Here is a 27,995-nt window from a genome sequence, read left to right on the forward strand (position 1 = left end):
TCACCTAGGAGCTGTCTGCTGCACAAACTGACCGGCTAGCTGCAGCCCAGACACTCATGGGATTCAATCCCCTGCCCTAATTAGGCTGTATTTTTTCTAGCTAAAACTCACTTTGCAGCTGTTGTCCCTTGTTGGCCACCTGACTCCCCCCCCCCAGCCACCCCTCCTCCCCCAGGCCAGATGCTTGGAAGGTCTTAGGAGCCATCAACATTAGGCCCATTTGTCCAGGGTGGGGAAAAAACCAGCCAAGACCACTTCATAGAAAGGGTTTCACTTTCACATTTATGGCCCAGGCAATAAGACAATACGTGGAGTGGCAAGTAACAGCTTCTAGGGAACTTTCTGAAGGCCACGGTGCTCTCTGATTGCTAATGAAATGGGCCTCTGTGCCTCCAAAACCCAGGGAGGGAATAGGGAGCCGGTTCGGAGAAATGGGAGAGCAAGGCCCAGCCCAAGCTAGCTTCTAGGCTCTCCCACCCACAGGGCAGGATGAGATTAATGCTGCCCTTTCACCTGTGGCTGAGCATGGACACCACAGCAGCCCAACCCCCACACCCACCTTCCCCCCGCAGCACGGGGATGACCTCCCTGCCTTCCCTTCTCTCAAAGGGGACTCCGCTCCCCAGACAGTCCCAGGGGCTGAGTCCCGGGCTCTTGGGGTGCCCCCTCCCACTCCCCAGGCTGCAGTCAGAGAGCCAGGGGCGCACACCTAGGAGGGGGCAGCTTCGGGGTCGGGCTTGCTGCGTTTGGCCAAGTCCTCGTTGTGGGCCTTGCGGATGTGGCGGTACAGGTCTCCCGACTGCGTGTAGCTCCGCAGGCAGTAGCGGCACTCATAGGGCCGCTCCCTGGTGTGCACGGTCGCGTGGCGCCTCAGGGTGTAGGAACAGGAGAAGGTCTTCCCACACATCTTGCACGTGGGGACATCCTCCATGAAAACCCCGAAGCCCCCTGAGGCCACTTCGTACTCCGGAGGCAAGTAGAGAGACTCGTGCAGGCCGCTGGGTGCGGGTGGAGGTGGGGTCACCAGCCCGGGGTGATAGTGCCCAGGGCCAGCTAACAGGTGGTAGGGAAGGTGAGCATCGGGGGCCACAAAGTGGTCGGCCAGCCCTCCCTCCTCGGGCCCAGGGCCCCCCGCAGCCGGAGCCTCTTCAAGTGCTTCAGGTGGGGCATAGCGGTTCCGACTGGCTACTCCCAGCAAGAAAAATCCCTCGGATGCCCGCGGCCTCTCCTCTGGCCCCTCGGCCTCCTCGTCCGAGATCACGATGGCCTCCACCTTCACCTGCACGGGCTCGGCCTCTCCCGGGGCTGGGGCTGGCGGAGGGGGGTAGAACGCCTCTACTGGCCCACTAGGTTCTCGTGGGCCCCCGATCCCTGTGTTCTCCGGATCCACCTCCAGGGACCCTGGGGGCTCCCCCGGGGCAGCCCCGAGACTGAGGGAAAAGTAGGAGGCGGGCACTGCTTCCGTGGAGCTGGTAGGGCTGGAAAGGGAGCCTTCCACCACGGGAGCCTCTATGCCGGGCTGGGTGGTGTCTGCGACGTCGGGCCCTGGGGGTTCTTCGGCGTGGGGGGCGGCGGGCGGGGCAGGGGCCGGGGCGGGCCCTTTCCATTGGTCCTGGTCCCTCCAGCTGGGCGTCTCGGGGGGCGGGGGCATGGGCGCGAGGCCGCGGGAGGTGCTGGGCAGTGGCTCCGGAGTGGCCGGCTGCACCCAGGGCTCCTCCTCCTTCTTGGTGCTGTCGGCCTCGGCCAGGGCCCGGGCCTGCAGCCGCCGCTTGCAGACCTTGACGATGTCATTCATGTGCAGGTAGCTGGCGGCGGCCAGCACGTCCTCCACGGGCGTGTCCCCGCGCAGGGCCAGCTGGCCGGCGTACATGAAGTCCAGCAGCAGCCCGAAGGCGGGCGCCGTGACGATCTCGTTGTGGATGCACACCAGGTCCCACTTGTCCAGGTCCCGCTCCTTGTAGAAGAGCTGGAAGAAGGGGCTGCACGAGGCCAGCACGGCCCGGTGCGCCTGGAACGGCGTGCTGCCCACGAGCACCGTGCAGTCGCACAGGAAGCCCTGGGAGCGCTGCTCCCGGAGGCTCTGCAACAGCTGCTCGCTGTGCCCGGGGAACTCCATGGAACCTGGCCGGGGGACCCCGGGGCCCTGGGGAGAGAGGGAAGCCACAGGACATGAGCACGGGGACGGCCCATCGGAGCCCTAGCTCTAGTCAGCCCAAGGCGGCCCACCTAGCGGTCCAGGGATCAGCTCACACGCTCCCCAAAGCCCCGCCCACCCGCCCACCAGGACAGCCTCGGAGCCCCGCCCCCTGCCGGGGACCACCACGCCCCGGAAAAACCGGCCCCCCGGAAGTCCCGCCCCCCGCAGGGCCCCTCACTCCTCGGCAGTGCCCAACCCGTAGCCCCCCCGCCTCCCCGCCCGGGAGTTCTCTGTGCTCCCAGACCCTTTCCCCGAGGCGCTCCTCCAACCCAGACCAGGAACTCCCCAAGACCCCTTCCTCTCGCATCCCGGTGGGAATGGGGAGTCCCGGGGGTGGGAACGAGCAGAAGAAACTGATCCCTCACCCACCACCGAGCAGCGGCCTGGAGAACCCCGCCCCTTTCCCCACCCCCCTTCGTTATTATTGGCCGAGGGTCGCCGTTCTTCGATTCTGATTGGTCGGCACGCCCCCGCCCTCGAGGCGGCAGCGGCCTCCAGATGGGCGCGAGGCGACATCGCTCACGCTTACCCGTCACCTGATTGCCCCCACCCGCTGTCATTTCTCTGCTTCCTCATCCCGCCCCGTTTCATCAATGCCTTCGTTGATTAGCGGAGGGAGCAGGGGCGGGGTTGGGGGGGAGGAGGGCTCGGAGCCGTAGGGCGGGACCTGCGTGGGACTAATTTACACTCCCCCAGCTCCTCCCCGCTGCTTACAGCTTATTGGCCCCTCAACCTCCCCACAAGCTCCTAAAAACAGGACCCCCTTTGCTTTCTGCGGGGTCGGCGTTCTCCCCTCCCCCCGCTGCAATCTCCGTTTGTGATGCAAAGGCCGCTTCCCCCAGTATCTCGTCCCTCTTCCTCCGAGGGCAGCTTTGCTTTGAAAGGTAGTGAGGTCCCCAGCCCCAGAAGTATCCAAACATGGGCAGGGAAATGCTAGATTTGGGTTCGAATCTCTGCTCTTGCACTTAGGCAGGCAAGTCACTTCATCTCTGCCTCAGTTCCCTCATCTGTTAAATGAGGGTGAGACAGAAATTGACCAGAGCCTTAAGAGCTTGGGCTGCCTGCTCAGGGACTGGATGCCCTGCCCCCTTGCTGAGCCTGACCAAAGTCCTCTGACCCAGCGAGGCTTGCCCCCGAGGCAGCCCCTGCTTCAGCCTGGGATCGATGCCCTTCGACCAGGGCTCTGTGGGAGACAATAAAGTGGCTCCCCCTCCCTTCTCCCCCCTCCCTCTTCTCACCTCCTTGGGGGGTCCACTCAAAATAGGCTCCACCCTTTAAAAAAAACTAGTGCTTTTCATAACTTCATTTGTGGTTTTTTAACGGGAATTGGGGATGGGGACAAGGGAGAGAATCTGGAACTCAAAAGTTTAAAAAACAAATGGGAAAAAATTGTTTTAAATGAGACTGAGGAAAAGATTAAATTAATTAAAACGCAAACAAAAGTTAATTTCTTGAAGAAAAAAATAATACTTATTATTCCCCAGTTACGTGGGAAACCAGTTTTTAACACTTGTTTTTAAAACTTTTGAGCACCGGATTCTTTCTTTTTCTCCCCCCCATTGAGACAACGAGAAATAGAAATTCTCCGCGTGTGTTTACCTCCAACTTTTTCATTACACTGGGGTTGCGAAAGAACGCTCCACCCTTTCTGATCAGGAAGCAAACAGCTGAGTTACAATCCCTTGATTAATTCGAGTCAATTGATGCTTGACAACCAGGCTTGAGTAAGCAGCAACAGCTGAGGAAGAGGACCTCATCCTCGCAATTAGCGGCTCCTGGGCCAGCCGGGAAAGCGCTCAGGTCCTGCCCTGATATTATCCTGGGACAGGATTTCCTCACCGACCCACTTGCAGAAGAAACTGTGAGACTGAGTTTCATTTTTGTATTTTGGCGTCTAATGATTGTTCTAGAATATCGGAGGAAAGGGCCAGATCCGGTAATAGAAATCGGAATAATGGGAAGAATCGGGGTTTGTCTCCTCCCCCTCCCTCCGACCCCCGCAACTCCGGCAGAAAGCAACCCCCTTTTAGAGATGTCCTGGACCAAATCCAAGAAAAAATCTCATTTGTGCAGCCCGAGTCTGCGGAGGGACACAGAGGGCTTTGTGGATACTGGGGAAGGCTTTGGCCGGGAGCGGGGTGAGCCAGAGCCGGGTGAGAGTGGAGTCCATGTCTCCTGGGGAGAGGAAACGGGACTCCCAGCAACCCTATGGGCACCAAGGAAGTCTAATTAGGCAGAAGACCCAGTCCAGAAAGTAGCCAGAGGGCTGGGCCTGGAATGGAACAAGCAGCACTTGATGGCTGTGTGACCCTGGGCCAGGTACTTTCTGTCCACCTCAGTTTCCCTAGCTGTAAAATGAGGGCAACGAGAGCCCCTGACTCGAAGGTTGCTTTGGTTTTTCAAATCGGATAATATTTGTAAAATGCTTTGCAAAGCAGGAAAGGACTATGGAAATGTTACCCGTTCTTACCTTGCCTAACCAGCTCCTTCCTCATCACCAGGGTCTGCTGCCCCTGTGCACTAGGAGGAGCCTCGCAGACGGTCCTTGTTATGGCCGGGGGACCACCACTGCAAGACTCAGAGGAGCTTCCATCTGAGGACCCGACCCAAGGGGAGCTAAGCGTAAGAGTTGTCTCCCACCATCCACAGGGGCTGCAGAGAGTGAGGTCCCAGAACTGAAAAGGGGCTTGGGACTTTTTAAAGCAAACATCTGTATTTTACAGATCAAGTAACAGACCAAGACACTTCCTAGCTGCATGACTCTGCTTGCCTCAGTTTCCTTTATTCAGTAGAATAAAGGGCTTGGACCTCCAGTTCTAAATCCATGCCCTCTTGAGGCATTCATGCCCCACAACCCACAGGGCAGCCCCCAGATCCCCTGCTGACTGACTAAACAATTAGCGCCAAAACAAAGACGTCCAATGCAAAGACAGAATTCAGGTCCTACGTTCAAGCCAGATCAAGTCAACAGGTCTTTAAAGGTCTGCTGCCCTACTGTGTGCCAGGACCTGGGGATGCAAAAAAAAGAAAAAAAGATCTGTCCTCAGAAAATTCAGACAGAGACAACAAGCAAACAATTCTAGACAAACCAGTGATCTCCCCAATAAACTGGGAAGCCTCAGTGGAGAGAGAGGGTCCTAAGACGAAAGCGCCTTTCCCAAGGGCAATGCTCTTACACTTCCAAATTCAGCACCATTCCTTCATTACTGAGCCTTATTTTAAAATTCCAACCGAATATTTTGCAATTGAAATTGTTCCTCTTTCTCCCATCTTTCTTCCTCCATGGGGAAAAAAGAAAAGAAAAATATTACTGATGACAGTCTATAGAGGGCCACAGAGAGTGGGGGGGGGAACTCTGGGTAAGGTATAAGAAAGACTCTTTAGCCTAGAAGAAACCCACTAACAATATCTGAACTTAGTGCTACCCCCTTGGGATGGAAATTTGAAGATAAAACAGGAGTTTTTACTCCTTTTATAGTTTAAAAAAATCCCCATCAATCTGTGGGGAAGAGAATCTTACAACAGTTAGGATTATAATTGAGTATGTCGGCTTTGTTGAAGGTCTGCCTGTACTTTCACCTGTTCTCATTTAATGGAAATCTGTGTGAGTGGAACAGTGGCCCTTAGCGAGTGATAGAATTCAGGCCTTATTAGATACAGTGCAAGAGCAACTAGACCAAGGACAACCTTCTCTAAGTCCTTGGGATTCCCTTGTATTTGCTATAAAAAAGAGACCAGAGGGAAATGGGGAGCCACACCGGACATTGTCAGCGGGTTTCCTCTAAAGGGTCTTATACCTTACCCAGCGTTCCCCCACTCTCTGCAGCGACCAAACGGTCTACAACAGTCGACCAAAACAAACTGTCATACTGGCCGTAGACCAGGTGTGTCCTTCTGCCCCCGAGTTCATCACCTGTTGGGCAGTAGGGAGGGAGCATGTTTGTAGAGCTGTGGTTGGTCCCTGTTGTGATCAGAATTCTTTCAGAATTGTTTTTCTTTATAATATTATATAAATGTTCTGCCATGGTTGAGGCAGAAGGTGATCAGGGCCTGCCCTTGGGTAAGGGCTGTGAAGGCAGAGGGATAGAACAGCAAGACCTGGTGGCAGGTTGACCCTGGGTGTGGGGTTGGGGATGAAGGAAATCTGGGAGGAGTCCAGGACGAGCCTGGGAGTCCCACCATGCCCTGACCCAACAGAAGAGCTCGAACTGGGGGGAAAGAGCAGGAGGAGCTCTCCTCTGCTCAAATCCTGCTTTTCTAGTCTTCAGACCCCAAGCTTTAAGAGTCCTTGTGAAGAAGGTCCTTTGTAAGATCCCTCTCCTTTGGCCAGGCTTTTCCCTTTCAGCTTAAATATCCACCAGGAGGGAGCTGGCTAACCCAACGGGGGTCCATTCAGAGAGCAATGAAGATGGACCAGGGCGTGGATGGCCACCCTTTGATCTTTGAGGCCTTCCCTCACTGCTCTCCTCATACCTTCCCTCCCAATTATTTTGCTTTCCATGCATCATTTCCCAGTGATCTTTGTAGATGGTTGTTCCACCACAATGTAAACTCCTTGAGGGCAGGGGCTGTGCATGTCGGAGGACCTGGCCCACCAAAGCTGTCTGCTAAATGTCTGCTCCTTTGGATTGGCTGCATGGGAATTGTTGCAGGGTTTAGTTTCCACAGAGTTATAAAAATTAAATTAGAGAAATGCAGGGAAATGAAAACTAAATGAGAAAAATGAAACGGAAACTTAAGAAATGGAGACTGAGGATGGAAACAAAACTACTAAAGAGACTGAACTAAGTCCAAACAAGCTGAAGGCCAAGGAAGAGGTAATGCTGTATTAGAAGGAAGAGACTTTAGACTCACATGGTAGAATTAGTCTCTCCAGACAGGTTGTAACCTTTTTGGTCCTCCGCCAAAGGGGAATCGGGGGAGGGACTTGCATTTTGGATGGAAAAAAGACATGTCTATTGGTTCCAAGTGTTCCTATTCTATAGGATCACCACCTCTGCAGTTGTGTAAAGACTTTTAACTTCACCCTTCCTAAACCCAATGGACTTATTTCTCACCAGCATAGTTGGGGTAAAGAAAACCTTCCTGACAATAGGAGCCACCAGAAAATAAGAAGCTGGCCTTTGCTTGAGAAGTAGCTGATTTCTCTTGACTTGAAATCTTTAAGCAAAGACTTCTTGTTCATGGTGGGCGGAGATGGGCCGGATGAGCCATCTCGGAGGTCCCTTGGGATTCTGGGGTCCCAGGAATCTTGAGGGATGACGAGGGCGGACTCCACTGCTCTTCTTCGCGGTTTCCTCCGGGATGCTCTTCAGAACACAGGGATGGAGCTTTGCTCAGTCAAACAGACCCCTCTGGAGCCTCTTCTGTAACAGGGACCCATGTCCATCCTTCCCCGATATCCTTTTAAAATATTTTCCCACCTCTTTTTCCACTTCTTTCCTAGTCCAAATATCCGTCCATGTATCTGCGTAGGCCGAAGGGATCGGGGTCTGGAAAGAGAAAGCTACACTCGCCCTATGACCGCGGTGCTCGGGAGAAGAGGGTAAGAAAGCCCCTGCGAACTCCCCCTCGCCTTCCCGCCATGGCTCCAGTAAAGTTTTCTCCAGCTCCAGGAACCCGGACTGGGGAAGGCTCTACCCAAACCCTAGCAGAACCTAGCAGCCTCCGAGGTCAAGAAGCTTGCAGTCTAATGGGGAAGGCAGCAGATATACAGAACAGGCTGGACACAGGACAAATAGGACATTATTAAGGCTTAAAGGGTTTAAAAGGGACCAGGGAAGGCCTCCTGTGCAAGGGAAGAGCTTAACTGCGCTTAAAGGAGGCTGAGGAGGCCAGCAATTGGGAGCAGAGAAGGGAGAGCCTTCTAGACCCGGGGGTAGGAGACAGGTGGAGGGTCATGTTGCTGGAACAGCCAGGAGTCCTGGTCATTGTACCCAGTCCTCAGTGGGACTGAGAGCTAAGGGGGCCTGGGTTACTCTGGGGTACTTTGAATGCCAACAGAACATTTTCTATTTGATCCTGGAGACAGTAGAGAGCCCCTGGGGTTTGAGGGGGCGAGGAGATGGAGTGATCATCCCGTGCTTTAAGAGTCTCACTCTGATGGCAGTGAGGAATGGACTTTCTGGGGAGAGACTGGAGGCAGGCAACCCGCCACAGCTCCTGCCATAGTCCAGGGGTGGGGTCCTGAGGGCCTGGGCCAGGGAGGGGTCGGTGCCCGAGGAGGGGAGGGGGCTTCCTCGAGAGATGCTGCAGGGGTGGAATTGTCGGGCCCACCGCCATATTGGATCTGGGAGATGAGCCATGGTGAGGAGGACTGGGAAGAGAGAGATGCTCTCTATGGTCGCAGGGAAAGTAGGAGGGTGGGAAGGTTTCGGGGAGAAGGGGAATGAGCTCAGTCCTGGGCGGTTTAAGAAGTCGGGGGGAGTCCAGAGTGAGGAGTACTGGAAGTGCAAGGTTGGGGGTCAGCAGAGAGGTCAAAGGTAGATTGAGAAGATAATTGAGAGGGAGCAGTGTTGCTGGAATGGTAAGGTCAGAAGCCAATGGTAGGGGGTGAGGAAGGGAAAGTGAAGGCCCCGTGGTAGGAAGGCCAGGTCTCATAAGGGCTAATAGATGGAAGGAGGGGTAAAGGAAAAGCCTGGAGATCCAGGGAAGCTGGTTGCCCGTGGAACGGGCATCCCAGAGGGCACCGGGGATGGGCTGGGAGGAGTTGGGAGGGGGAAGGCTGGGGAAAATGGGAATGAGGAATCGAGTCGGGCGGGGGATGAGGGTTGGAGGACGGCGATCAGTAACTGGGGTGTGAAGAACATGCCAGTGAGAATGCTCGTTGGTGAGGAGATGGGAGGCCGCTCTTCTGAGCTCTGGCTGCTCCCCACATCCTGGGGGGGCCTGGGCGGGCAGCAGGAGGCCCTCGTGCAGGTACTTTGGGGCCGGCGTTCCTCGGGGAGCGTGCTGGGCCCCTGCTGGGGAGAGATAGGACTCGGGGCAGCAGGGCGCCCTGGAGAAGCCGTGGGGGCAGTGGCCAGGACCCTAATCTCCACTTCTGCCCCGACACTGGCCGTGATGGCCCAATGACGTGGTGGTGGAAGGGCTGCTGAGATGCTCCTTGGAGGAAGGTTCTCCAGTTAGATGAAATCACAGACCCCGACCCTTCCTCCTCCTCTGGAAAACATTCCAGCCCTCTTGTCCGGCGCTGGGGACACTCTGTCGGATAAAACGGCCCTGACCTCGGGGAGCACGTGTTTAAGTAAAAATCTAATTTTTTCACATTCCCACCCATGAGAGCCAGAGAAAGGTCAGGAGGCATCCCAGCCCATTGGCCGCGGCCTCTCCCCTCTGTCCTCCTCGGCCCTCTGGGCCCTGCCCGGCTCTGACTTGCAGCTCTCCAGGGCTTCCTCTCGCCGCCTTGTCGCCCTTGTCATGTGCCCTCCTGCTTGGGTTTCTCTGCTTCGGGGCCCACGAGTTTCCCAGACTTCCGAGTTGTTCCCTGGCCCCCACATTTGTGTCTGGGCTTTGTCCGTCTGTCCCCTGGGTTTCCAGCTCTTTGCCGCCATGAGCGCTTTTGTACAGATTGCCCTTCTCTTCCTTGTGCGCCCTCTCTGGGGCTCGGGCCTGGGGGGCCGCAGGAGGATCTTTCCGGCTCCCAAGGGGAGCCCCTCAGTCCCGGCTGCTCCTCTGTGGCCCACAGCCCTTCCGGGGCCCCTGCGCGGGCCGGCTCCTGCTCCCTGCCCTCTTCCTGCTGCTCCTGGGATTGGCCATCGTGGGATTCTGGACGTCCGTGTTGCCGTGGCCCCCTTGGGAGGCCGAGGCCGAGCCAGCGGCCGGGGACAGCCCTGCGGACTGCAGGTGAGAAGCCCCTTGGGGAGGGGGGATTTACTTCAAAAGCCTCACTGGAGTACCTGCTAAAGGGGCCGCTTCCTGCCTCTGGGGACTCACAGACGATTGGGGGAGCGGAGGGAGCCATCCATGGGGGCTGATTTTTTAAAGTAGAACGTGATGGGAACCAGGGAAAGTTCCAGAGAAGATGATCTAGGAGAAGGAAGGGAACAAGCATTTATTAAGCACCTGCTGTGTGGCAGGCATTGTGCCGAGCACTTTACAAATATTGCCTCACTGGATCCTTCCAACAGCCCAGAGGCAGGTGCCGGAATTATTCCCATTTTATAGCCGGGGACACTGAGGCAAAGCTTGAGTGGCCCATCACTATTGCGCCCAGCGCAGCACAAACGGGCTGGGGGCGGTTGGAGAGGAGGAGACGGGGCTCACCGAGAGGAGTCCTGCGGCTTCCGGGGATTGCCGCCGGGTGTTGCTCTGGGAGCATCCACTGGGACGCTCCCAGGGACGCCATCGTGCCCCAGTAATTGTGGGGACCTCCCGGCCTCCTGACTTCCAGCTTAAATGCGCCTCTATTAGTCTTGGGAGGAGGGAGCATCCCGTTACCGGAGCCTCCAGGCGCCAGGAAGGGTCTGAGGCTGATTTTGAACCTGGCGCTTCCTGCTTCCAGGCTCTCTCTGTCCCCAAGTAGCGGAATGAATCCCGCCTGGGACACAAACCCTCTCCTCTGGGACCGTTTCCTCGCCCGTAAAACGAAGGGGCTGTGGTCAGGTGGCGGACGGCCCCCGGGTGCGAAGGGCTGTGGGGGGCGATGGTCCCTCCGGGCAGAGGGTGACAAGCAGCCCACTGTGGCCGTCACACGGGGGCATGAGGCCGTCGGCGGGAGAGAGGGCCAGCTGCCGGGGAAGAAGGAAGACTCGGCCAGGCAGTGCAGGGGGGAAGGCAGAGTGGGGGCGGGGAGAGGGGGAGCCTTCTCTTGTCCCCCTCCCCATCCTGGCCCTCCCCCCGCAGCCTGGTGCTGGCTGAGAGCATCCCAGAGGGCATGAGCTTCGGGCCCGGAGGCCCCCGGCATCTCTCCACCCACCGGGCCTGGCTGCAGCTGATCCACAGAGCCCAGAGCCGAGTTGACATCGCGGCCTACAACTTCACTCTGCGGTCCAGAGCCACCGGCAGCGCCCACCCCTCGGGCTGGCAGGTGAGGAGTCGTCCGAAGAGAGCGGGGGCAGAAGGGCTGTGTCCGAGTGGGCCGGGAGGGAGGCCGGGCTGGGAGAGCGGCTCTGGAGGGCACCGCCTCCTCCTGCCAGCTCGGGCTTTGCTGCCAGCCGCCTGCCCCGGCCCTGCCCGCTCTGCTTGCCCAGCGCTCCTTCCCAGCTCGCTCTTCCCCCCTTCCGGGGTTCGGGTCCCCTCGCGCTCCCCCCTCCAGGATGCAGCCCCCCCGCCTCCTGCTCCGCGGCTGGTCCCTGCCCGTTCTCCCTCCTCCTCCCCTGGAAGACACTCGGTTTTTTTCTGAACTCGCCCTCCCCCTGCCCACTCCTTCCCCACTGAGACCTTTCCTCTAGGCTGGCTCAGGGGAGAGCCTGGTCAGGGAGGCTTCCCGTCCTCCCCCTTAGGAGGCGAGTGTCAGACAGAGACACCGGGCACACGGTAGCCACTTAATAAATGCTTTTCCCTTCTCTTTTCTCTTGTCAAAGGTTGAAGGTCTAATAGGTGGCAGCCAGTACCAGAACTCACACCACTGACTGAAGGAAAGGAGCAAGGGGGAGAGGGGAAGGAGGGGAGGGGAAAGGGAGGGACTTTGCCTCTGCCCGACTTAACACAGTAATAGCCCCCCTCCCTGAGAGTTGTTGCGGGCACTAAATGAAGCATTTGCGCCTGGCACATAGTGGGTACTACATAAGTTCTTGTTTCTTTTCTCCCCCCCTCCCCCTCTCCCCCTTCCTCCCTTTCTCTCCAATGCGACAGGACGGGAGTGTGGGGCTGCCCTCCCCTCCCCACCATTTTGGGCCCCTCCTTCCTGAGCACTGAGGGTGCTCCCTCTGACTCTTGCCCCCTGCCCTCAGGAGGACCAGGGGCTGCCCGCTGTCTCCATTCCTCATCGCCTTCGCCTTCTCCCCTACCAGAGCTGCCCGTCGCGCGCCCCGGTTTCTCCCTTTCCACCGCAGGCTCTGAGGGAGGCCGTGCTCCCCCTGGCAGCCCCCCTTCTCCCTGGGGCCCCCTCGCCCATGACTTGCTGTGGCATAAAACCACCAAGTGGCGGCTCCCGGGGCAGCCTGTGTGGCTCCGAGTCCGGCCTGGCCAGGAACTGCTCTGGCCCCTGCGGCGGCGGCTGCCTCGCTCTCTGAGCCGTTGCCTAAGGCCGGGGGGCGGCCGTCCCGGTGGGAGGAGGGCCCTGGGACTCTTGGAGGGGCTGCGGCCCAGCAGGCGTGAGATGAGGCCGCGCAGGAGCCCCGGCACGCTCCGGGAGGCCCGGCTCTCTGAACCCCGCTTTCTCTGTCCCGGGCCGCAGGGCCACGAGATCCTGGACCGCCTGCTGTCCCTGCCCGGCCGAGGGGTTCGGTTACACGTCGCCATGAACAGTCCCCAGCCCTCGGACATGGACGCGGATGAGCTGGGCAGGCGCGGTGAGCCGGGGGGAGGGGCCGGCCCTGGAGAAGGGGGCAGAGAGACCGCGGGAGCTGAGCGCCCCCTCCCTTTGTGCAGGAGCCACGGTGACCCCAGTGCACATGGAGCAGCTGACCGGAGGCATCGTCCACTCCAAGTTCTGGGTGGTGGACGGCCGGGATGTCTACGTGGGCAGCGCCAATTTGGATTGGCGGGCTCTCACCCAGGTAGGGGGCGGCGAGAAGGGGCCAGGAGATTGGAAGGGGACAGCGAGAAGGGGAGGGGGCGGCAGCCAGTCTGGAGGCCTCGGGCACAGTGCCCCCATCTCCCATTCAGATCAAGGAGCTAGGAGCCGTCCTGTACAACTGCAGCCCTGTAGCCCGGGACCTGCTCTCCATCTTCAACATGTACCAGGCCCTGGGAGGGCCCGGGGCCATCCTGCCCACCGCCTGGCCCCCTCGCTTCTCTGCCGGCTCCAGCCTCCAGAAGCCCATCCGCCTGCACCTCGATGGTCACCCAGCTGACGTGTACCTCTCGGTGAGACCCCCCCCAGCCATACTGGGAGGCCGGTCCTGTCCTGCAGTCACTGGCGGAGGGCCCCAGGGAGCTCTGGAAACCCCTCCCGCACTTAACCCCCCGGGGCCTCCTGGGCAGGTCGTTGCCTCTGCGCAGGCCTCAGGGTTTTCATCTGCAGAAGGAGGGGTTGGACCCCAAGGCCTCAGGGTCCCCGGGGCTGAGGCAACGAAAGGGATATGGCGAGGTCGCAGCGGGGATTCCTGGTCTGAAGTACTGGACACGAAGGGCAAAGCACACGTGGAGAAGCCGCCGGGACAAGAGGCTTTAGACCAAATGAAGCCGTAGAATAGGCCCCAGCGTGGGGGAGATGAAACGGGTTTGGGAGAGCACAAAAGGGGCCGGGAAGGGGGTTTTAACAGTTAACAAGGGAGAGGCGAGTCCCTTCGTGGCGCTCCCACCGTAGCCATTAAGGGAATGGGCCACGAGGCAGGCTCTGATTGGCTGCATCCATAGAGGAGCTTAATCCCCTCCCCAAAAGTTACCCATAACAAGGAGAGACTCAGGCAGAGCAGCACGATGGGCGAACCCACCAGGGAGTCTGCTGAGACGGTGAGGCCGGGGGCAGACCCATAGGCCCAAAATGGGCGTCGGACACAGGCAGGCGGGCTTCCCGGGGTGGGCCTGCGGCTGAGCTGACCCCACCCGGGCCCTGCCTCTTGCCTCAGGAAGTGGGGTCAGCACAGCAGGATCCCCTCAGGCAGTCGTCCCCCCTTCCTCCATCCGGCCCCGCCCCTTCTCATGCTCCTTCCCTCTTGCCAACATCTGTGGGTTCTCAGGGGCCTCAGTCATTCCCATTTCTGCCAGAGGAAGGAGCAAAAGGCCTCTGAGAGGGGCGGAGAGGCAGGGGAGGAGGGGGAGCACCCAGGCGGCTGGAACAGCCAGAACAAATGCCTGGAGGCTGGACTTTGAGTCTCCTGCAGCTTGGCCCCTGGGCTGGAGCACAGAGTTGTGGGGGATCCCCCGCTAATCAGCCTGAGCAGGGACCAGCAGAGCAGCCAGCTTCTCCCCCAGACAGCCATGGGGGACCAGCAGTGAGCGAGTGGTCAGTGTGGCAGCCGTAGGGAGGGAGGGATGGAGAGGGGAGAGCTGGGAGAATAGTTAGGAGGGCGATGGGGACCAGGGCTACCTTGGGCCAGCCAGCGGTGGAGCGGGGAAGAATTAGCAACAGCCTCCAGAGAACCTTCAGGGTTTACAAAACACTTCTATAACAGGCCCTCAGAACAAGCCTGTGGGGCAGGCAATTTTACAGATGGGGAAACTGAAGCTGGGAGGGTCAATGACTTATCCAGGATCACACAGCTAACAAGTGTCCCAGGCAGAATGTGACAAGCCAGTGTGGGCAGGGCATTGGCCAGCCGGGGTCGTTGGGCATCACCAGGAGCCTCTGCCCCAAGCCCTTCCTCCGCCTCGGCCCTTCCTCAGCCTCGGCCCGGGCCCTGCCTCCGCCTCAGCCCGGGCTCTGCCTCCGCCTCGGCCTGCAGCTTCAGGGGGAAAGTGGGAAGCGGGGTGGCTGCCCTTGTCCAAGGTTGGGGGCTGGAAAGGGATCAGCAGGGAGAGGTCCCGGCAAGGATCCCTGGAGGGGTGAGGCCGGGGAAGGGAGCCAGAGAACCCAGGTAGGAGGGGCTGGGGGCCCCTGGCAGGGCAAAGGGGAAGATGGGAGTTTTGCCTGTGGACCATCTGGCATGTCTGAGGGAGAGCAGTATATATGGGAATCCTTTACTATGAGGGCAAGCATGGGGGGGGGGGCAGGGAATGACCCGGGGGCTGGTGACAAACAGTTTGCAGGCACCTGAGGCTGGTCCCTCACGGAGGAGGTGTCCCTGAGTGAAGGCGAAGCCAGAGCATGCTGGCTCCTAGTGCCGCCTCCCTTGCCCTTGCTTTCTCTTCTCCCCAGTCCTTTCGGCATCCCCTGAGCTCACGGGCTGTACCCAACCTTTGTGGCTACAGAGCTCCCCGCCAGCCCTGTGTGCCCCCGGCCGCACGTCGGACCTCCAGGCCATCCTCAGCACCCTAAGCCAGGCTCGCAAGTTCGTCAAGGTCTCCGTCATGGATCTGATGCCTCAGTGCATGTTCTGCCAGCCCAAGAGGTGAGGAGACCCGGCCTGGAGCCGCCCTTTTCACATGGGCCTCCCTGGCCTGAGATCTTAGTCCGTCCTGAGCCCGCTGCTCCCGCAGCTGCTGGGGCCTCTGCCCTGTCATTGCTCCTCTGCCACCCCCAGAAAGCACGCCTCTGTGCTTTGTCCTTGGACCGGTGGGGTCTGGGAACTCCCGGTCTCGAGGCTTCTCCTGAGACCTGCAGCGACGACCCCGTGTCCCTCCCAGATTCTGGCCGGAGCTGGACTCGGCCCTGCGGGCCGCGGCCTGTGACCGGCGGCTTCCTATCCAGCTGCTGATCAGCTGCTGGCGTCACTCGGATCCTAATATGTTCATCTTCCTGGAGGCCCTGAGCATCCTGGCCCAGCCGCCTCTGTCCTGCCCTCTCCACGTGGTGAGTTTCCTTTGCAGAAGCGCTTTGCGGACTTGTCAGCCCCCCAAACTCCGGGAGGAAGGGGCCCACTTGGCCAGTAAGTGAGTTTCAAGGCCGGGCAGTCCCATAAAAGCCTTTAAGTGCCCACTGTGTCCCAGCTGGGAAGCTCCGGGGCTCCGCAGTGGGCAAAGGGCCAGGCCTGGAGTCGGGAAGACTCTCCTTCAGAATTCAAATGCAGCCTCAGACACTTCCTGGCTGTGTGACCCTGGGCGAGTCCCTTCACCCTGTTTGTCTTAGTTTCCCCATCTGTCAAATGAGCTGGAAAAGGAAAGGGCAGAATCTCTGCCAAGGAAACCCCACAGGGGGTCACAGGGAGAGTTGGGCCAGACTGAAAACAACTGAAGAAAAAAAAAAGCACTGGGGATGCAAAAGGAGGCAAAGGCAGCCCCTGCCTCGGGGAGGTTCAGTGGGACTGGGGAAGAGAACCGGTGAAAGGCGACTGAGGCACAGAGCGGGAGTAAACCCTCTGACTGCACAGCAGTCCAGCCAAAGGAATTCCTGCGTTGTCCATGGACGGGCAGGTCTCCTTCTGCATGTTCGGTCCATAGTCTCCTTCATCTTTAGACTTTTGGTTTATCTCAGCACTGCTCACAGCTCTAAAGCTACTCCAAGTTTCAACCAGCATCTATTAAGTACCTACTATTTGTGGCATAGGAACCCAGAACATAAATCTCTGGGAGAGGGGCCTGGGTTTTTGGGGGGGGGCGGGGGAGCAAGAACGGGTGATGTCACCTCTCCCGGCCCCAGGGAGCCCTCGTGCTTGGTGAAGGAGCCGCTCTGATCTGAATCGGGAACGGATTTTCACAAGGGGTGGGCCCGGCACTGAAGATCTTCCCCCCAAGATGGAAAGCTCTCGCTTGGCTCCTTCAGGCTGGTTTAATAGGGAGGGCTCAGAGGCGCTTTGGAGCTCCCTTTGTAACAACGGGGTCTCCAGAAACAGCGTCAGTTATATCGGCCGAAAACCCCGGGCTGTGTGCCTGGGCACGATCGAGAAGCAGTGCCAGCGGGCAGCTAGTGGTGCGGGGGTTAGAGCACCAGCCCCAAAGCCAGGAGGACCCGAGCTCAAATCTGCCCTCAGAACTTACCCGTCCTAGCTGTGTGACCCTGGGCAAGTCACGTAACCCCACTGCCTAAGGGAAAAAAGAGCCAGCCCGGAGGGAGTTTCCTTTCTATTAGAGGAAAGCCACAGAGCAAAGGCCAGGTGATTTCATGGTGGAGGCACAAGCACTGAGGGGAGGGGTGATGGAACAGCCGGTCCGGAAGCATTGATTAAGCGCTTGCTGTGTGCCAGACTTTGTGAAAGGGCTGCCGGGCCGGTGCGTGGGGGAGAGCCTGGAACACCTGACTTGAGCCCCCCGCGTCAGATGATGGTCCGTGGGTCCCCCAGAAAGCCGGGCATCCCCACACTATTCCCACTCGCCCCGCGTTCCCCCTTTCCTGCAGAAGCTGTTTTCGGTGCCCGTGAGTGGGGACCAGTGGCAGATCCCTTATGCCCGGATGAATCACAACAAGTACATGGTCACTGACCAGGCCGCCTACATCGGTGAGTGGGGGAGGGCGCGCCCCGCGTGCCGGGATCCTCGGGGACACTTGCCGCGCTGCGCCCTCCTGGGATCCGGCTGGAGCCAGGCAGAGCCTGGGCGCGGGAGCCCGCGGCCGGCTCAGCCAGCGCAGGTGTGGGGAGCCCTGCCGGGACCCTCCGCGGAAGCGCCTCGGCCTCAGCCCGCTCTCTTCCCCTGCAGGTACCTCCAACTGGTCCCACGATTACTTCCTCCGCACCACGGGCGTGGCGCTGGTGATCACGCGGCCCCGAGGGGCCCAGATGCTCCCGGTGCAGAGAGAGCTTGGGGCGGTCTTTGAGCGAGACTGGACCTCTCCCTACGCCCTGCCCCTGAGCCCCCACCCCCCCTGCGCTGCCCGGGGCCCAGAAGGGACCGGCTAGCTGGGGCTTGGCCAGCCTGCTTTTAGCCTGGAGCTGGGGGGAGGGAAGTGCCGGACATACAGCCCCAGCAGGACGGCTCCGGTCCTCAGGACGCTCCCCTTCCAAGCTGGGAAAGCGACAGTTACGTTTCGGTCAATAAAGATGACGTTCGGCGGGCTGGATGCAGAGGAATGGGGGCGCCCCCAGCTGGCTCTGGGGTGGGAGAGGGGATGGGGGGGGAGAAGGAAGGGGGAGAGGGGAGGGGAGCTGCAGCGCCGGGCTGAAGTTTGCAGGGATAGCACGGACCCAAGCCCTTCGGGTACAGCCTCCCCCGGGGGTTAACTCGGCCGAGAGCCGTGTAGAACCCTGGGAAGACGGGCTGACAGAGCGAGGGGGAAATGGAAAGACTTGGGCTTGGCCAATAATGAAAACTCTTGCTTGACCGCGTATTTGTGATGGAAGTTTTGTTTTTTCTTCTTCTGTGGGTGGGACATAGAGAAAACACAAAACGAGTCCTGGAAGACTAGCGGGCTGAGAAGTTTTTAGATTTAATCCCAAAAGTAAGAGGGAGGTGCGGAAGTTTTCAGAACGGGCATCTAGCCCTGGGCCTGGGGATTGGACGACTGGCCTAACGGGCGGCTCAAGGCACACGCCCCGCCCATCGGTCCGGTTTCTTTAGACAGACTTCTCCCACCGAAGTCCCCATAATCACCCAAACAATCCAGCACGTGCACGGTTGGGGGGCTGGGGCTAGGGGCTAAGGCTGAGGCTGTGGGGAATTGGGTCTAAGATGAACCAATCATCAGCCTCAAAGGGAAGCCGAGGCCAGTCCAGATTGGCTAAACTCTGCGCCGTGGCCCCGCCTTATGAGGGGGCCCGATTTGCACAGTAGCCAATGAGCTGCGGCAGAGTGGGCGGGAGGCGCGGGAGGCGAGGACAGAGGGGGCGGGGTCACCCTGAGGACCCCTTATAGAGACCCTCGATTGCGTGGGGGTGGGTTAGAGGCCCGGAGAAAGGGTGGAACCAAGATGTCCTTTAGCCAATCAGGTGACCCAAGAGTAAGAAAAGTAGTGAGGTAGTTGTGGGCGGAGCCAGGAGGGGCGGGCACGCTGTGGGAGGCGGGTCTCGTTACACCGGAAGCTCGGGTGCTTCCGGTCGGTCCCACGGATTCTGGGCTGTGGAGTTAATTCAAACTCCCGCCCTCCGGTCCCAGAGACGATGTTTTACCACGTGAGCGCCGCGGAGTGGGGGAGGGGGCGAGGTGGGGATTCGGGGGCCGGGAAATTGGGGGGCGTGGGGGCCACGAGCCCGGGCCTAGCGCACGGTCCCCGCAGATCTCCCTGGAGCACGAGATCCTGTTACACCCGCGGTACTTCGGTCCGAACCTGCTCAACACGGTCAAGCAGAAACTGTTCACCGAGGTGGAGGGCACATGCACGGGCAAGTGAGTGAGGGGCCGCCAGGGGGTTGGGGCCTGGAAGGCCTCGGAATGGGGGATAATGAGGAAACCCTCCCTGAAAGGGAGAGGAAACCCCTGCGAGGTGGGAGACTCCCGAGAGGGGTCCTTGAGGGCCCAGGCTAGGTGGGCGCCTTCTGCGTGAGGGCCAGGGGCTTTGACCGACATCATTATTCCCCTTGGACGGACAGACAGGGAAACCGAGGCTCAGGGTGGCTCAAGGTGGGGGGGTGGGGGTGGAGGGGAGATTGTCTTTTGGTCCTGTCGCCCCTGATGGGATCCTGGCCCTCTGAGCAGTAGGAGAATGGCCGAGAACCGGGAAGAGACCTGGGCCAGGCACCTGACTGACTGTCTGCCTTAGTTTCCCGTTCTGTCAGTGGAGCCAATCATAAGCGTTAGGCCTCTCCCCCTTTTCTGGAACCTTCTGGCCAGGGTGGGCTCTTCTGCCAGCAGGAAGAAGGAATGGGGGGGGGAGGCTGCCCTCAGGGAACTTACGGCCTGGGGCCAGTGACCGCCTCTGATCTTAAAGGTTGCCTATAGTGTAGTATGGGGGGGGGTGTGAGTGGGGGGAGCCTGGTGCTGCCTCTGGGGTTCTTGGTGAGGACATGGGAGGGGGAGGGGTCACCATTTTCTTCTCCACTGAACCAAGGCAGAAGGGGGCACACAACCAAGGAGATGCTAGGCCAAGTGCTCCCCGCTTTGCCCCCCCACCCCGCTTTCACCTCACTGAGAAGGAGCTGGAGTCCTGGAGGGGAACCCCCCTGCCCCCCAGTACCCTAATCTGGATCCACAGCCTGCCCCCCCCCCCCCATGTCCCCGGGCCTGGGCTTGCAGCCTGGCAGGAGCTGGGACGTTACCTGTTGGGTCCAGGTCATGCTTGTGGCTTGTCCTTGTCATTCGTGGCCTCCGTGGTTACCCGGGCTGTCTCTCTCCTTGTCCCCTTTCTGTGTTTGAATTCGCACCAGAGAGTTCACTGCTTTATGGGGTCCCGTGAGCCCTGAGGAGGATTTGCAGCGTCACGGCTCAGGCCAGGCTGGCCCGCTCTGAGTCCGGTCGTCTCCGGGCTCTAAGAGCAGCAGAAAGCGGCCTCGGGCCTCGGAGTCCCGGCTCTGCAGCCGCCAGCCTCCCCAGCTTTGTTTCCCCGTCATTACACTTTAGACAGTCCCCTGCCTCCGTCCCCAACCTTGTCCTCGCTCCCTCCCTCCAGATACGGTTTTGTGATCGCCGTCACAACCATCGACAACATCGGGGCCGGGGTGATCCAGCCTGGGCGAGGGTTTGTGCTGTATCCTGTCAAATACAAAGCTATTGTCTTCCGCCCCTTCAAGGGGGAGGTTGTGGATGCTGTGGTCACCCAGGTCAACAAGGTGAGCCCTCCAGACGAGCCAGGGAGGGAGCTGCCGGGGGCGGTGGGGCGGCGGGTTTGGGGCGGGCCAGACCGCACGAGGGGCGCCGCTTGGGACCCTTCATTTTGGCCATTCCTCGCTGTAGGTGGGGCTCTTCACCGAGATTGGACCCATGTCTTGCTTCATCTCTCGGCATGTGAGTGTGAAGGCCTGGGGGAGGCTGAGGAGAAGGGATGGGCACGGGGCACGGCTGGGACCAATGTCTGCCCGCTCTCGTTTCCTTTCCAGTCCATCCCCTCCGAGATGGAATTTGATCCCAACTCTAACCCTCCGTGCTACAAAACAGTGGATGAGGTGAGTGGGGGAAGAGAGAGGAGGAGCGCCCGCCCCCCCCCCCCAGGGGAGGCTGCTGGGATATAGCCCATGTGAGGGGCTCTGATGGGGGGGCTTGGAGGTAAAGCATGTGCACACCTCCCCCACAACCCTACACAAGCACACGTGACCCCTACACACACACACACACACACACACACACACACACACACACTCCCCTACACACATGCACACCTCTCTCACAATCTATAGATTACGTGAGCCCTCCCCCCCTCCCCCACGACCCCTTCCCCCCTATGATATGATTCAGACTCCTGTCTGTGCCTTTCCCTCCCCAGGACATCGTGATTCAGCAGGACGACGAAATCCGCCTGAAGATTGTGGGAACCCGGGTGGATAAGAACGACATTGTGAGTTGTTTCCCGGCCGGGCCTGGTCTGTGTCCCCAGGGAGTTCCCGGTCACCCGCAGTGGCCCAGGCCGTAGCTTGGCCCAACATCCTGGAGGAAGGGGCTGAGGTTCCCGGAGCCCCGGGGTGGGGGTGCGTGGGGGGAGGGAGGGCCGAGCTTTAGTCGTTCTCATCTCCTTCCTTTTCTCCTGTAGTTCGCGATCGGCTCCCTGATGGACGACTACCTGGGTAAGGCCTCCCCGGGGCCTTTCTCCTGCTACGGTTGGGTTGGGGATGGGCAGGAGGCGGGCGGCTGCCGTCAGCGGGGGCTTCCCTGCCGCTCCAGGGCGGTTCTCATTTTCTGTGTGTGCTTTACTCGTCCCAGGTCTCGTGAGCTGAACGGACACGTGCTCTTCCTTGTTTATTTGTGGTCTTCGGCAAGACGTGAAGGCTGGCTCTCGGCGCCCCCGGCTGGGCCCTGCCGCTCTCTGGAGGCCTCGGGGAACAAGGTTCCTTTCTCTGGTAGTCCCCCGGCCTTTCCTGACTTAGATAAGGGCTCTTGGTTCTTAGAGCAGCCCAGCGCCCGTCACCCTGGGTGGTAACGGGCACTTAATAAACGTTGTCAGATTCTGTGGACTCTCTCAGTCATTGTCTCTCGTGCTGTCCCCCCGCCCCCTCCCGTGGGGAATTCTCTGGGGCTGTGACCCCCAGTGATCGGGGACACTAGGGAGGCTGGGGATACTTGGACTCCGGGGAAATCTGCAGGTGACAGAGCCAGGAGAGGCAGCCAAGTGCTGACGGCAGAGTCGGGATCCCAGGCTATCTTGGCGGGCTTGACTCTTGGACTGAATCAGATCACGTTTAGTCGTGATAAATGCACATCCCCTTTCCAGTACAAGCTGGGGGAGGCACGGACAGGCAGTTCTGGAGATGGTCTGGCGGCCTTAGCGGACTACAAGTTCAGGGTAAGTCAGGCAGATGCCCTGATTCCGCCTTATTATCAGCCTTCCTCATGTGAGGAGCCAGAGCTCGGGGTCCCAGCACTGCAGGCCTTCCATCTCTGGCTGAGTGTAGCATGTCGCTGTAGAAGGGCAACACGGGGCCTGGCCAGGCATCTTCTACCTTCCCCAGGGCGGTGTTCACACCAGCACATCCTGCCTGCCCAGAATCCCAGATGGGCCACAGAGAGGGCCCAGGCAAAGAAGGGCCACCCTCCCTCCCACCTTTGACCTCCTGTCTCTTGCTCTGCCCGTCCTGTGAAGGAACAGGAGTGGTGTCCTCCATACACCTGATTACACTGGTCACATCAACCCTCCGACCCCAGTCTGCACCATCTCCCCTGACCCGATTCCTCCTCCCCCCATTTCCCTCGATCCTTTCATGTCAAAGGCTTATCCTACTGCTAGCAGCCCATCCAGGTGCCTTCTGGAATGCTCAAAGGCAACAAACTTCCCCCTTTTGTTTCTGTCTTTTCCTCCCTCCTTCCATCTTCTAGTTCTTTGTCTACCTTGCCTTTCACAGTCTCGGTACTGGTGGTACCTTTGCTCATTTTACTTGGCTCACGGTCAAGATGTCCCTTAAGTTCTTCTAAATTGCTGTTGTGTTAATTATTCGCTTGGGTCTGTTCACAGCATTGCACACGTCCGTACAAATAAATGTTCCTGAGTTTCTCTTATAGATTCCCTCCATCACCTCTGCCCATTCAGCATCCCTCTTGGCGATTCAGCCACGCCCTTTCATTTGCCTTACCCGGTTTAGCTCCCATCCAGTGGAAGGCGTTTCCTCAATTCCCCAGTTTTTGCCACTACAAAAAGAGCTGTAGTTGATAAGTTTGTGTAACAACAGTGGGTCCTTTTTGTTTTTTTGGATATCTTGGGGGCTGTTGGCCTCCAAAAGACTTAGCATCTTTCAAAGGATTCTGTGAGAATTCGGTAAGAAAGACGAATCTTAGCTTTTTATTTTTAAAACATATGCATAGTTTTCAACGTTCCCTTGCAAAAGCTTGCATTTCAAATTTTTTTTCTCCCTCTCTTCCCCCCCCCCCTTCCTTAGATAGCAAGTAATTCAATATAGGCTAAATGTGCAGTTTTTCTATACTTATTTCCACAATTACCATGCTGCACAAGAAAAATCAGATCTAAAAAAAAAAAAAATGAGCGAAAACAAAATGCAAGCCAACGACAGCAAAAAAAGTGAAAATGCTCTGCTCTGATCCACACTCAGTCCCCATAGTCCTCTGTCTGGAAGTCCATGGCTCTCTCCATTGGGACTGGCCCAAGTTACCTCACTGATTAAAAGAACCCCGTCTGTCAGAATTGATCGTTGTATAATTTTTTGCCACGTACGATGTTCTCTTGGTTCTGCTCACTTCATTCAGTTACATTTACACAGGTTCGTGGCCTAAGAAAGACAAATCTTGAGTCAAGAATGGTTTTATTCTAAGGGTCTGAAGAGAGAAAAGAAAGGGAGAGTAAAGGAAGGGATTCACTCAGAAGATTCACTGCTTTAGTTGGGGGGCAGTGAGAAGACATAACAGTGAGTGGGTATCAGATGAACCTCTACAGTGTGTTTGTTCTGTGAGCTACATTTTGTTACTTGGAAAGATTTAAAATGCAACCAGCAAGAGAAAAAACAAACAAAAAAACCCCTTCTATGCTGGAGTTAGAATGCTGGGAAAATTTCTTAAAAAGCCTAACTTTTTTTCCTGTGGACTTCAGCTCTGGCCAAGCTGGGGCTACACCAAAAAATTAGCTAATTACAATTAAAATCACATCTTTCTAGATTCTCCAGAGTTTTAAGAGCAAAACATCTTAGCAAATTCTCAAAACTGGAGAAGTTTGGCAAGTAATAAGATGGACAAAAAAAAAAAAAATCCTGAAACATTGGGACTAGTTTCCGTTCTGAAAGGGAAAAAACCCAAACCAGGTAATTAGCAACTTTGCACTAACTCTTCCTTGATTTCCGTCTTGTCTGAAGCCCCCCTCTCTCCCCCCTCCCCCCCGTCTGCTTTGTTGGGAAAGCATCCCAGAAGGTCCTAAGGGACCCTCTCTGCTGCACTCCCCGAAGTGGCCCTGAGTGTATCTCAGTTGTGGGGATTGCTAGCCAAGGCCCTCTGTTTGCTAAGCCCCCTTATCTCAGAGATTAAAATTCAAATTCTGCTCACCCGGAGAAATAGGGTGTTACCCAAATAACTCCCCCCGCCAGCTAGGGGGGATGGGATGGAGTCGGGGTCAGGGTCCACAGTCAGCATTCCCTGAGCCCTGGCACCTGAAACTACCATCAGCATCCGGGCACCCTAGCTGCTTCCGTCCAGGAAGATTTGGGTACCCCGGCAGCACCCAGAGAGCCGGTCCGCCTCTGCATTTGGTAAGAGCCCTGTTCTGTCTCAATGATATTAGCTATGAAGTTTGTGGCTCTCTTTTTTTCTCTCTGCCAATTTTCTGATTTGTCAAGAGAAATAATAGGTGTTGTGAGGATCACGGGACTGCAAGAGTACTTAGCACAGAACATGCTGTACGAATGTTAACTGCTTTACTGGATATCGTTGCTTCATAGTTGAAAACTTTATAGGTTGTTTTGTTTTGTTTATTGCTGAGGCAGTTGGGGTTAAGTGACTTGCCCAGGGTCACACAGCCAGCAAGTGCTAAATGTCTGAGGTCAAATTCGAACTCAGGTCCTCCTGACTTCAGGTGCTCTAGCCACTGCGCCCCCTAGCTGCCCCCTCAGAGTTTTACAATTGGGGAAAGGAATGAGAGAGAACATCTACACCGACTCCAAATATGCTTTCACATTTGCATGCTCAGGGGCTATAGGGAAAGAAAGGGGCCTCTGACAGCAAAACATACGTGGGGGGGGGAGGGGAGGGGAAAGAACAGGTTTGTGGGTCCGGCTGCCTGAGCTGCTGCCTGTTTACCCCTGACCATGGCACCTTTACTTCCCCAGATGAGGGGAAAAGGGGCTGCATCTGTTCTCTTTCTGGCTGGTTTCTAATCCCAGAGACAAGCCAGCAGGAACTTCTTCCAGCCCCCAGCTCTTGGCAGAGCCCGGCCTTCACTCCCCAAATAACTCAAAAGGTAGCTGAGACCCTTAAGATTAAATCTCTCTGTCTTTCTCTCCCCCTCCCTTCCTGCCTCCCTCCCTCCCTCCTTCCTTCCCTCCCTCCCTCCTTTTCTTCCTTCTTTCCCTCCTTTCCCTCCCTCCCTTTCTTCCTTCCTTCCCTCCCTCTTTCCCTTGCTCCCTTTCTTCCTTCTTCCCTCCTTCCTTCCTTCCCTCCCTCCTTCCTTTCTTTCTTCCTTCTCTCCTTCCCTCCCTTCTTCCTTCCCTCCCTCCTTTCTTTCTCCCTTCCTCCCTTCCTCCCTCCCTCCGTTCTTCCTTCCTTCCCTCCTCTCCCTTCCTCCTCCCTCCCTCCGTTCTTCCTTCCTTCCCTCCTCTCCCTTCCTCCCTCCCTCCCTCCCTTTCTCCTTCCCTCCTTCCTTCCTCCTTTCTTTCTCCCTCCCTCCCTCCCTCCGTTCTTCCTTCCTTCCCTCCTTCTCTCCCTTCCTCCCTCCCTCCGTTCTTCCTTCCTTCCCTCCTTCTCTCCCTTCCTTCCTTCCCTCCCTCCCTCCCTCCCTCCGTTCCTCCCTCCTTCCTCTCCCCTGCTTTCTTTCTTTCTTGTTATTTCCCACTTTTCCCGGCTGGAACCACACTCCAAGGATGAGAGCTCGCTCCCGGTACTTTCTTTCCGGCTCTGTGGGTGTCGCTCCGTGGCCCTGCCAGGGAGGCGCTAACTCCTTGTCTTTAGTCTGGCCGGGGAGCCCCGTGGGCAGTGGGGCCTTCAGGATTGCCGGCTGTGCCTCCGGCGCCCCCACGTGGGACAGCATCGGCGAAGGCCCCATTCTGAACGTCACCATCCCCGCCCAGGCTGCCCCCCGTTTGTACTAGCCCCGCCCCCGGGAACAGCTGTCACCTCCCTCCTGTTCTCTTGCCAGAAGGGGCCTCTTACCCACATAATCACTGGAGGACAAACACTCCAGGATTCACTCCTAACGCTCCCCCACCACCTGCCCCAGAGCTTCTTCATAACCTGAGGAGCCAAAGTGCAGAGCGCAGAATGCAACTTTATACAGACCCTAACCAGACGCCCCGCCCCCCTTCCCTATTGGCTGGGGAGTTCTAATTTACCAGAGCCCAGAAACGAGCACACTCTTTACTGTCTTAAATACTTAAGTGCTGATGAAAAGGAGTGGGGGGGAGGGGCCGCTAGGTGGCGCAGTGGATGGATGGGGCACCAGCCCTGGACTCAGGAGGACCTGAATTCAAATCCGACCTAAACACTGAACACTTAACACTTCCTGGCTGTGTGACCCTGGGCAAGTCACTTAACCCCCATTATCTCAGGGGGAAAAAAAAAGGGTGTGTGTGGAGACTGGAGGAAATGTTTACCTAAGATAATGGAACACCCGCAGCTTTTAACCAGGACTCAACTTGTTACTGCAAAGTCTCAAGTCCCAACCAGGGCCTGGGGGAGGCCGTGTCCTTGTGAGAGGTCTTCACTCAGTTTATCCCGTTTAGGAAAGACCCCATGAGGGGCGGGGCGCCAGGGGGCGGGACCCAGAGGTGCTCAGCGTCAATGGCCAGAGCCACATGCTGATTTATAGGGAAAACTGAGCCTGAGAGACTTGCCATGACTGGGATCCCGGACTGGATTAACCCCCTCCTCCCCCTCCCCCAGGCTGGGACCGACGCACTAAACTGATCCGTCAGCGCCTTCTTGCCCCTGCCCCAGGGAACACTTTTGTCAATGCCCAGGTTGTCTCCGGGCACCTTTCTGGGCCCCATCCGTGCCACCGCCTTGCTTAGCTGTGTTTGCTCGAGCCCCTGAGGTTATTTTCAAGTAAAATCAAATCAAAGCTCTCTGTAAGCTGTGGTGGATGCTTCAGGTCGAATGAATTAGAACCAAATCTTACTCTATTTAAAAAAAATAGAACGTTCTTGACAATTAGGCTGATGTTCCCTGTCCTGGTCGCCTTTTCCCACTTGGCAGCCTCCGCTGACCAAATGTTAGTTCTTCTCTGCTGGATTCTTATCCCACTGCCCTGCGAGAGCGCCATGCTGGGAGAATCCTGCTTCCAACGGGATTCCCACATGTTCCACCCAAGGATGAAGACTTAGAGAAAGGCCTGACCCGGTGACTTGTACAGAGCAAGATACGGAGCCACTGATCCAAGCACCAGGTCGAGAACAGGGTGAAAGGGACTAATGAGTTAGTTAATATGAACTCCCCAAAGGAGGGATTTTCCGCCATTTTTTGTCCGGGGGGGGGGGAAGGGGGGGACGAGGAACATGTGATAGGCGGACCACAAAGTCTGTGCCCTTTGTTGTCATCAGTGCGTGTTATCCATGGGGGTGAAACTGCTTGTCGTGATTCCCTGGGGTGGGTTTTTTGCAGATGGAAGGATTCAAGGACACTTTCTTCTTCAAGGAGTTTCTACTCATGGCCCTCCTCAAGTCAGAGACAGAGTTTCGGGGAAGTCCCACCCCAGGGGCAGACCCTCAGCCCCCCGACTCCTAGACTGCCGCAGTAGTCATGCAGGTGGAGGTGTGTGTGGGGGTGCTCCAGCCTTCAAAGGAATCTTCCTAAACCCCAGGGGTGCTCACTCCCCTGCTCAATAAACTCCAGTGGCTCCCTAGTCCCTCCGGGAAGGTGCCTCATGCATTAGCTGCAACCCAGGGCTCAGACCTTGTTAGGATTCTTACAAGGCTCTGAGTAAGTGGAATCGAGACAATGGCTAAATCTGGTTTAGCAGTGATTGAATCCGACAACAAATAATGGTTCCCTA

The 27,995-nt window shown here is 57.7% G+C and overlaps 3 protein-coding genes and 1 long non-coding RNA gene across 4 annotated transcripts; 2 read left to right on the forward strand and 2 right to left on the reverse strand.

Annotated features, from left to right (window-relative positions):
- Positions 1-259: 259 nt before the first annotated feature.
- ZBTB3 (zinc finger and BTB domain containing 3) lies at positions 260-2,587 on the reverse strand. The gene is made up of 2 exons (XM_051967005.1): positions 2,563-2,587; positions 260-2,143 (listed from the first exon to the last, which is right to left on the reverse strand). Exon 2 carries the CDS (start codon positions 2,114-2,116, stop codon positions 710-712), a length of 1,407 nt encoding a protein of 468 aa, XP_051822965.1. The 5' UTR covers positions 2,117-2,143; positions 2,563-2,587; the 3' UTR covers positions 260-709.
- Positions 2,170-18,102, forward strand: LOC127541699 (5'-3' exonuclease PLD3-like). The gene is made up of 12 exons (XM_051966916.1): positions 2,170-2,624; positions 4,681-4,819; positions 7,644-7,742; positions 9,885-10,042; positions 11,042-11,225; positions 12,537-12,651; positions 12,731-12,858; positions 12,968-13,168; positions 15,155-15,294; positions 15,530-15,695; positions 17,178-17,277; positions 17,477-18,102. Exons 1-12 carry the CDS (start codon positions 2,170-2,172, stop codon positions 17,674-17,676), a joined length of 2,085 nt encoding a protein of 694 aa, XP_051822876.1. The 3' UTR covers positions 17,677-18,102.
- Positions 18,103-18,769: 667 nt separating this feature from the next.
- On the forward strand, positions 18,770-21,807 carry POLR2G (RNA polymerase II subunit G). The gene is made up of 8 exons (XM_051964933.1): positions 18,770-18,885; positions 18,990-19,099; positions 20,319-20,478; positions 20,603-20,653; positions 20,746-20,811; positions 21,129-21,200; positions 21,393-21,426; positions 21,563-21,807. Exons 1-8 carry the CDS (start codon positions 18,874-18,876, stop codon positions 21,574-21,576), a joined length of 519 nt encoding a protein of 172 aa, XP_051820893.1. The 5' UTR covers positions 18,770-18,873; the 3' UTR covers positions 21,577-21,807.
- Positions 21,808-23,109: 1,302 nt separating this feature from the next.
- LOC127540299 (uncharacterized) lies at positions 23,110-27,687 on the reverse strand. The gene is made up of 2 exons (XR_007948117.1): positions 26,159-27,687; positions 23,110-23,577 (listed from the first exon to the last, which is right to left on the reverse strand). It is a non-coding gene; the product is annotated as an uncharacterized LOC127540299 (long non-coding RNA).
- Between the last annotated feature and the right edge of the window lie 308 nt (positions 27,688-27,995).

The sequence above is a fragment of the Antechinus flavipes genome, chromosome 6, assembly GCF_016432865.1.
Source record: "Antechinus flavipes isolate AdamAnt ecotype Samford, QLD, Australia chromosome 6, AdamAnt_v2, whole genome shotgun sequence".
Classification (NCBI taxonomy): Eukaryota; Metazoa; Chordata; class Mammalia; order Dasyuromorphia; family Dasyuridae; genus Antechinus; species Antechinus flavipes.

What these genes read in the sequence shown, in the direction of transcription:
- ZBTB3 (XM_051967005.1), bottom strand. Translation starts at nt 2,116, where the DNA reads ATGGAGTTCCCCGGGCACAGCGAGCAGCTGTTGCAGAGCCTCCGGGAG.
- LOC127541699 (XM_051966916.1), top strand. Translation starts at nt 2,170, where the DNA reads ATGAGCACGGGGACGGCCCATCGGAGCCCTAGCTCTAGTCAGCCCAAG. An exon ending in ATGTTCTGCCAGCCCAAGAG is followed by an intron (nt 15,295 to 15,529) that starts GTGAGGAGACCC and finishes TGTCCCTCCCAG; the next exon opens with ATTCTGGCCGGAGCTGGACT. An exon ending in TGACCAGGCCGCCTACATCG is followed by an intron (nt 17,278 to 17,476) that starts GTGAGTGGGGGA and finishes CTTCCCCTGCAG; the next exon opens with GTACCTCCAACTGGTCCCAC.
- POLR2G (XM_051964933.1), top strand. An exon ending in CTTGCTTCATCTCTCGGCAT is followed by an intron (nt 20,654 to 20,745) that starts GTGAGTGTGAAG and finishes TTTCCTTTCCAG; the next exon opens with TCCATCCCCTCCGAGATGGA. An exon ending in GGGTGGATAAGAACGACATT is followed by an intron (nt 21,201 to 21,392) that starts GTGAGTTGTTTC and finishes TTTCTCCTGTAG; the next exon opens with TTCGCGATCGGCTCCCTGAT.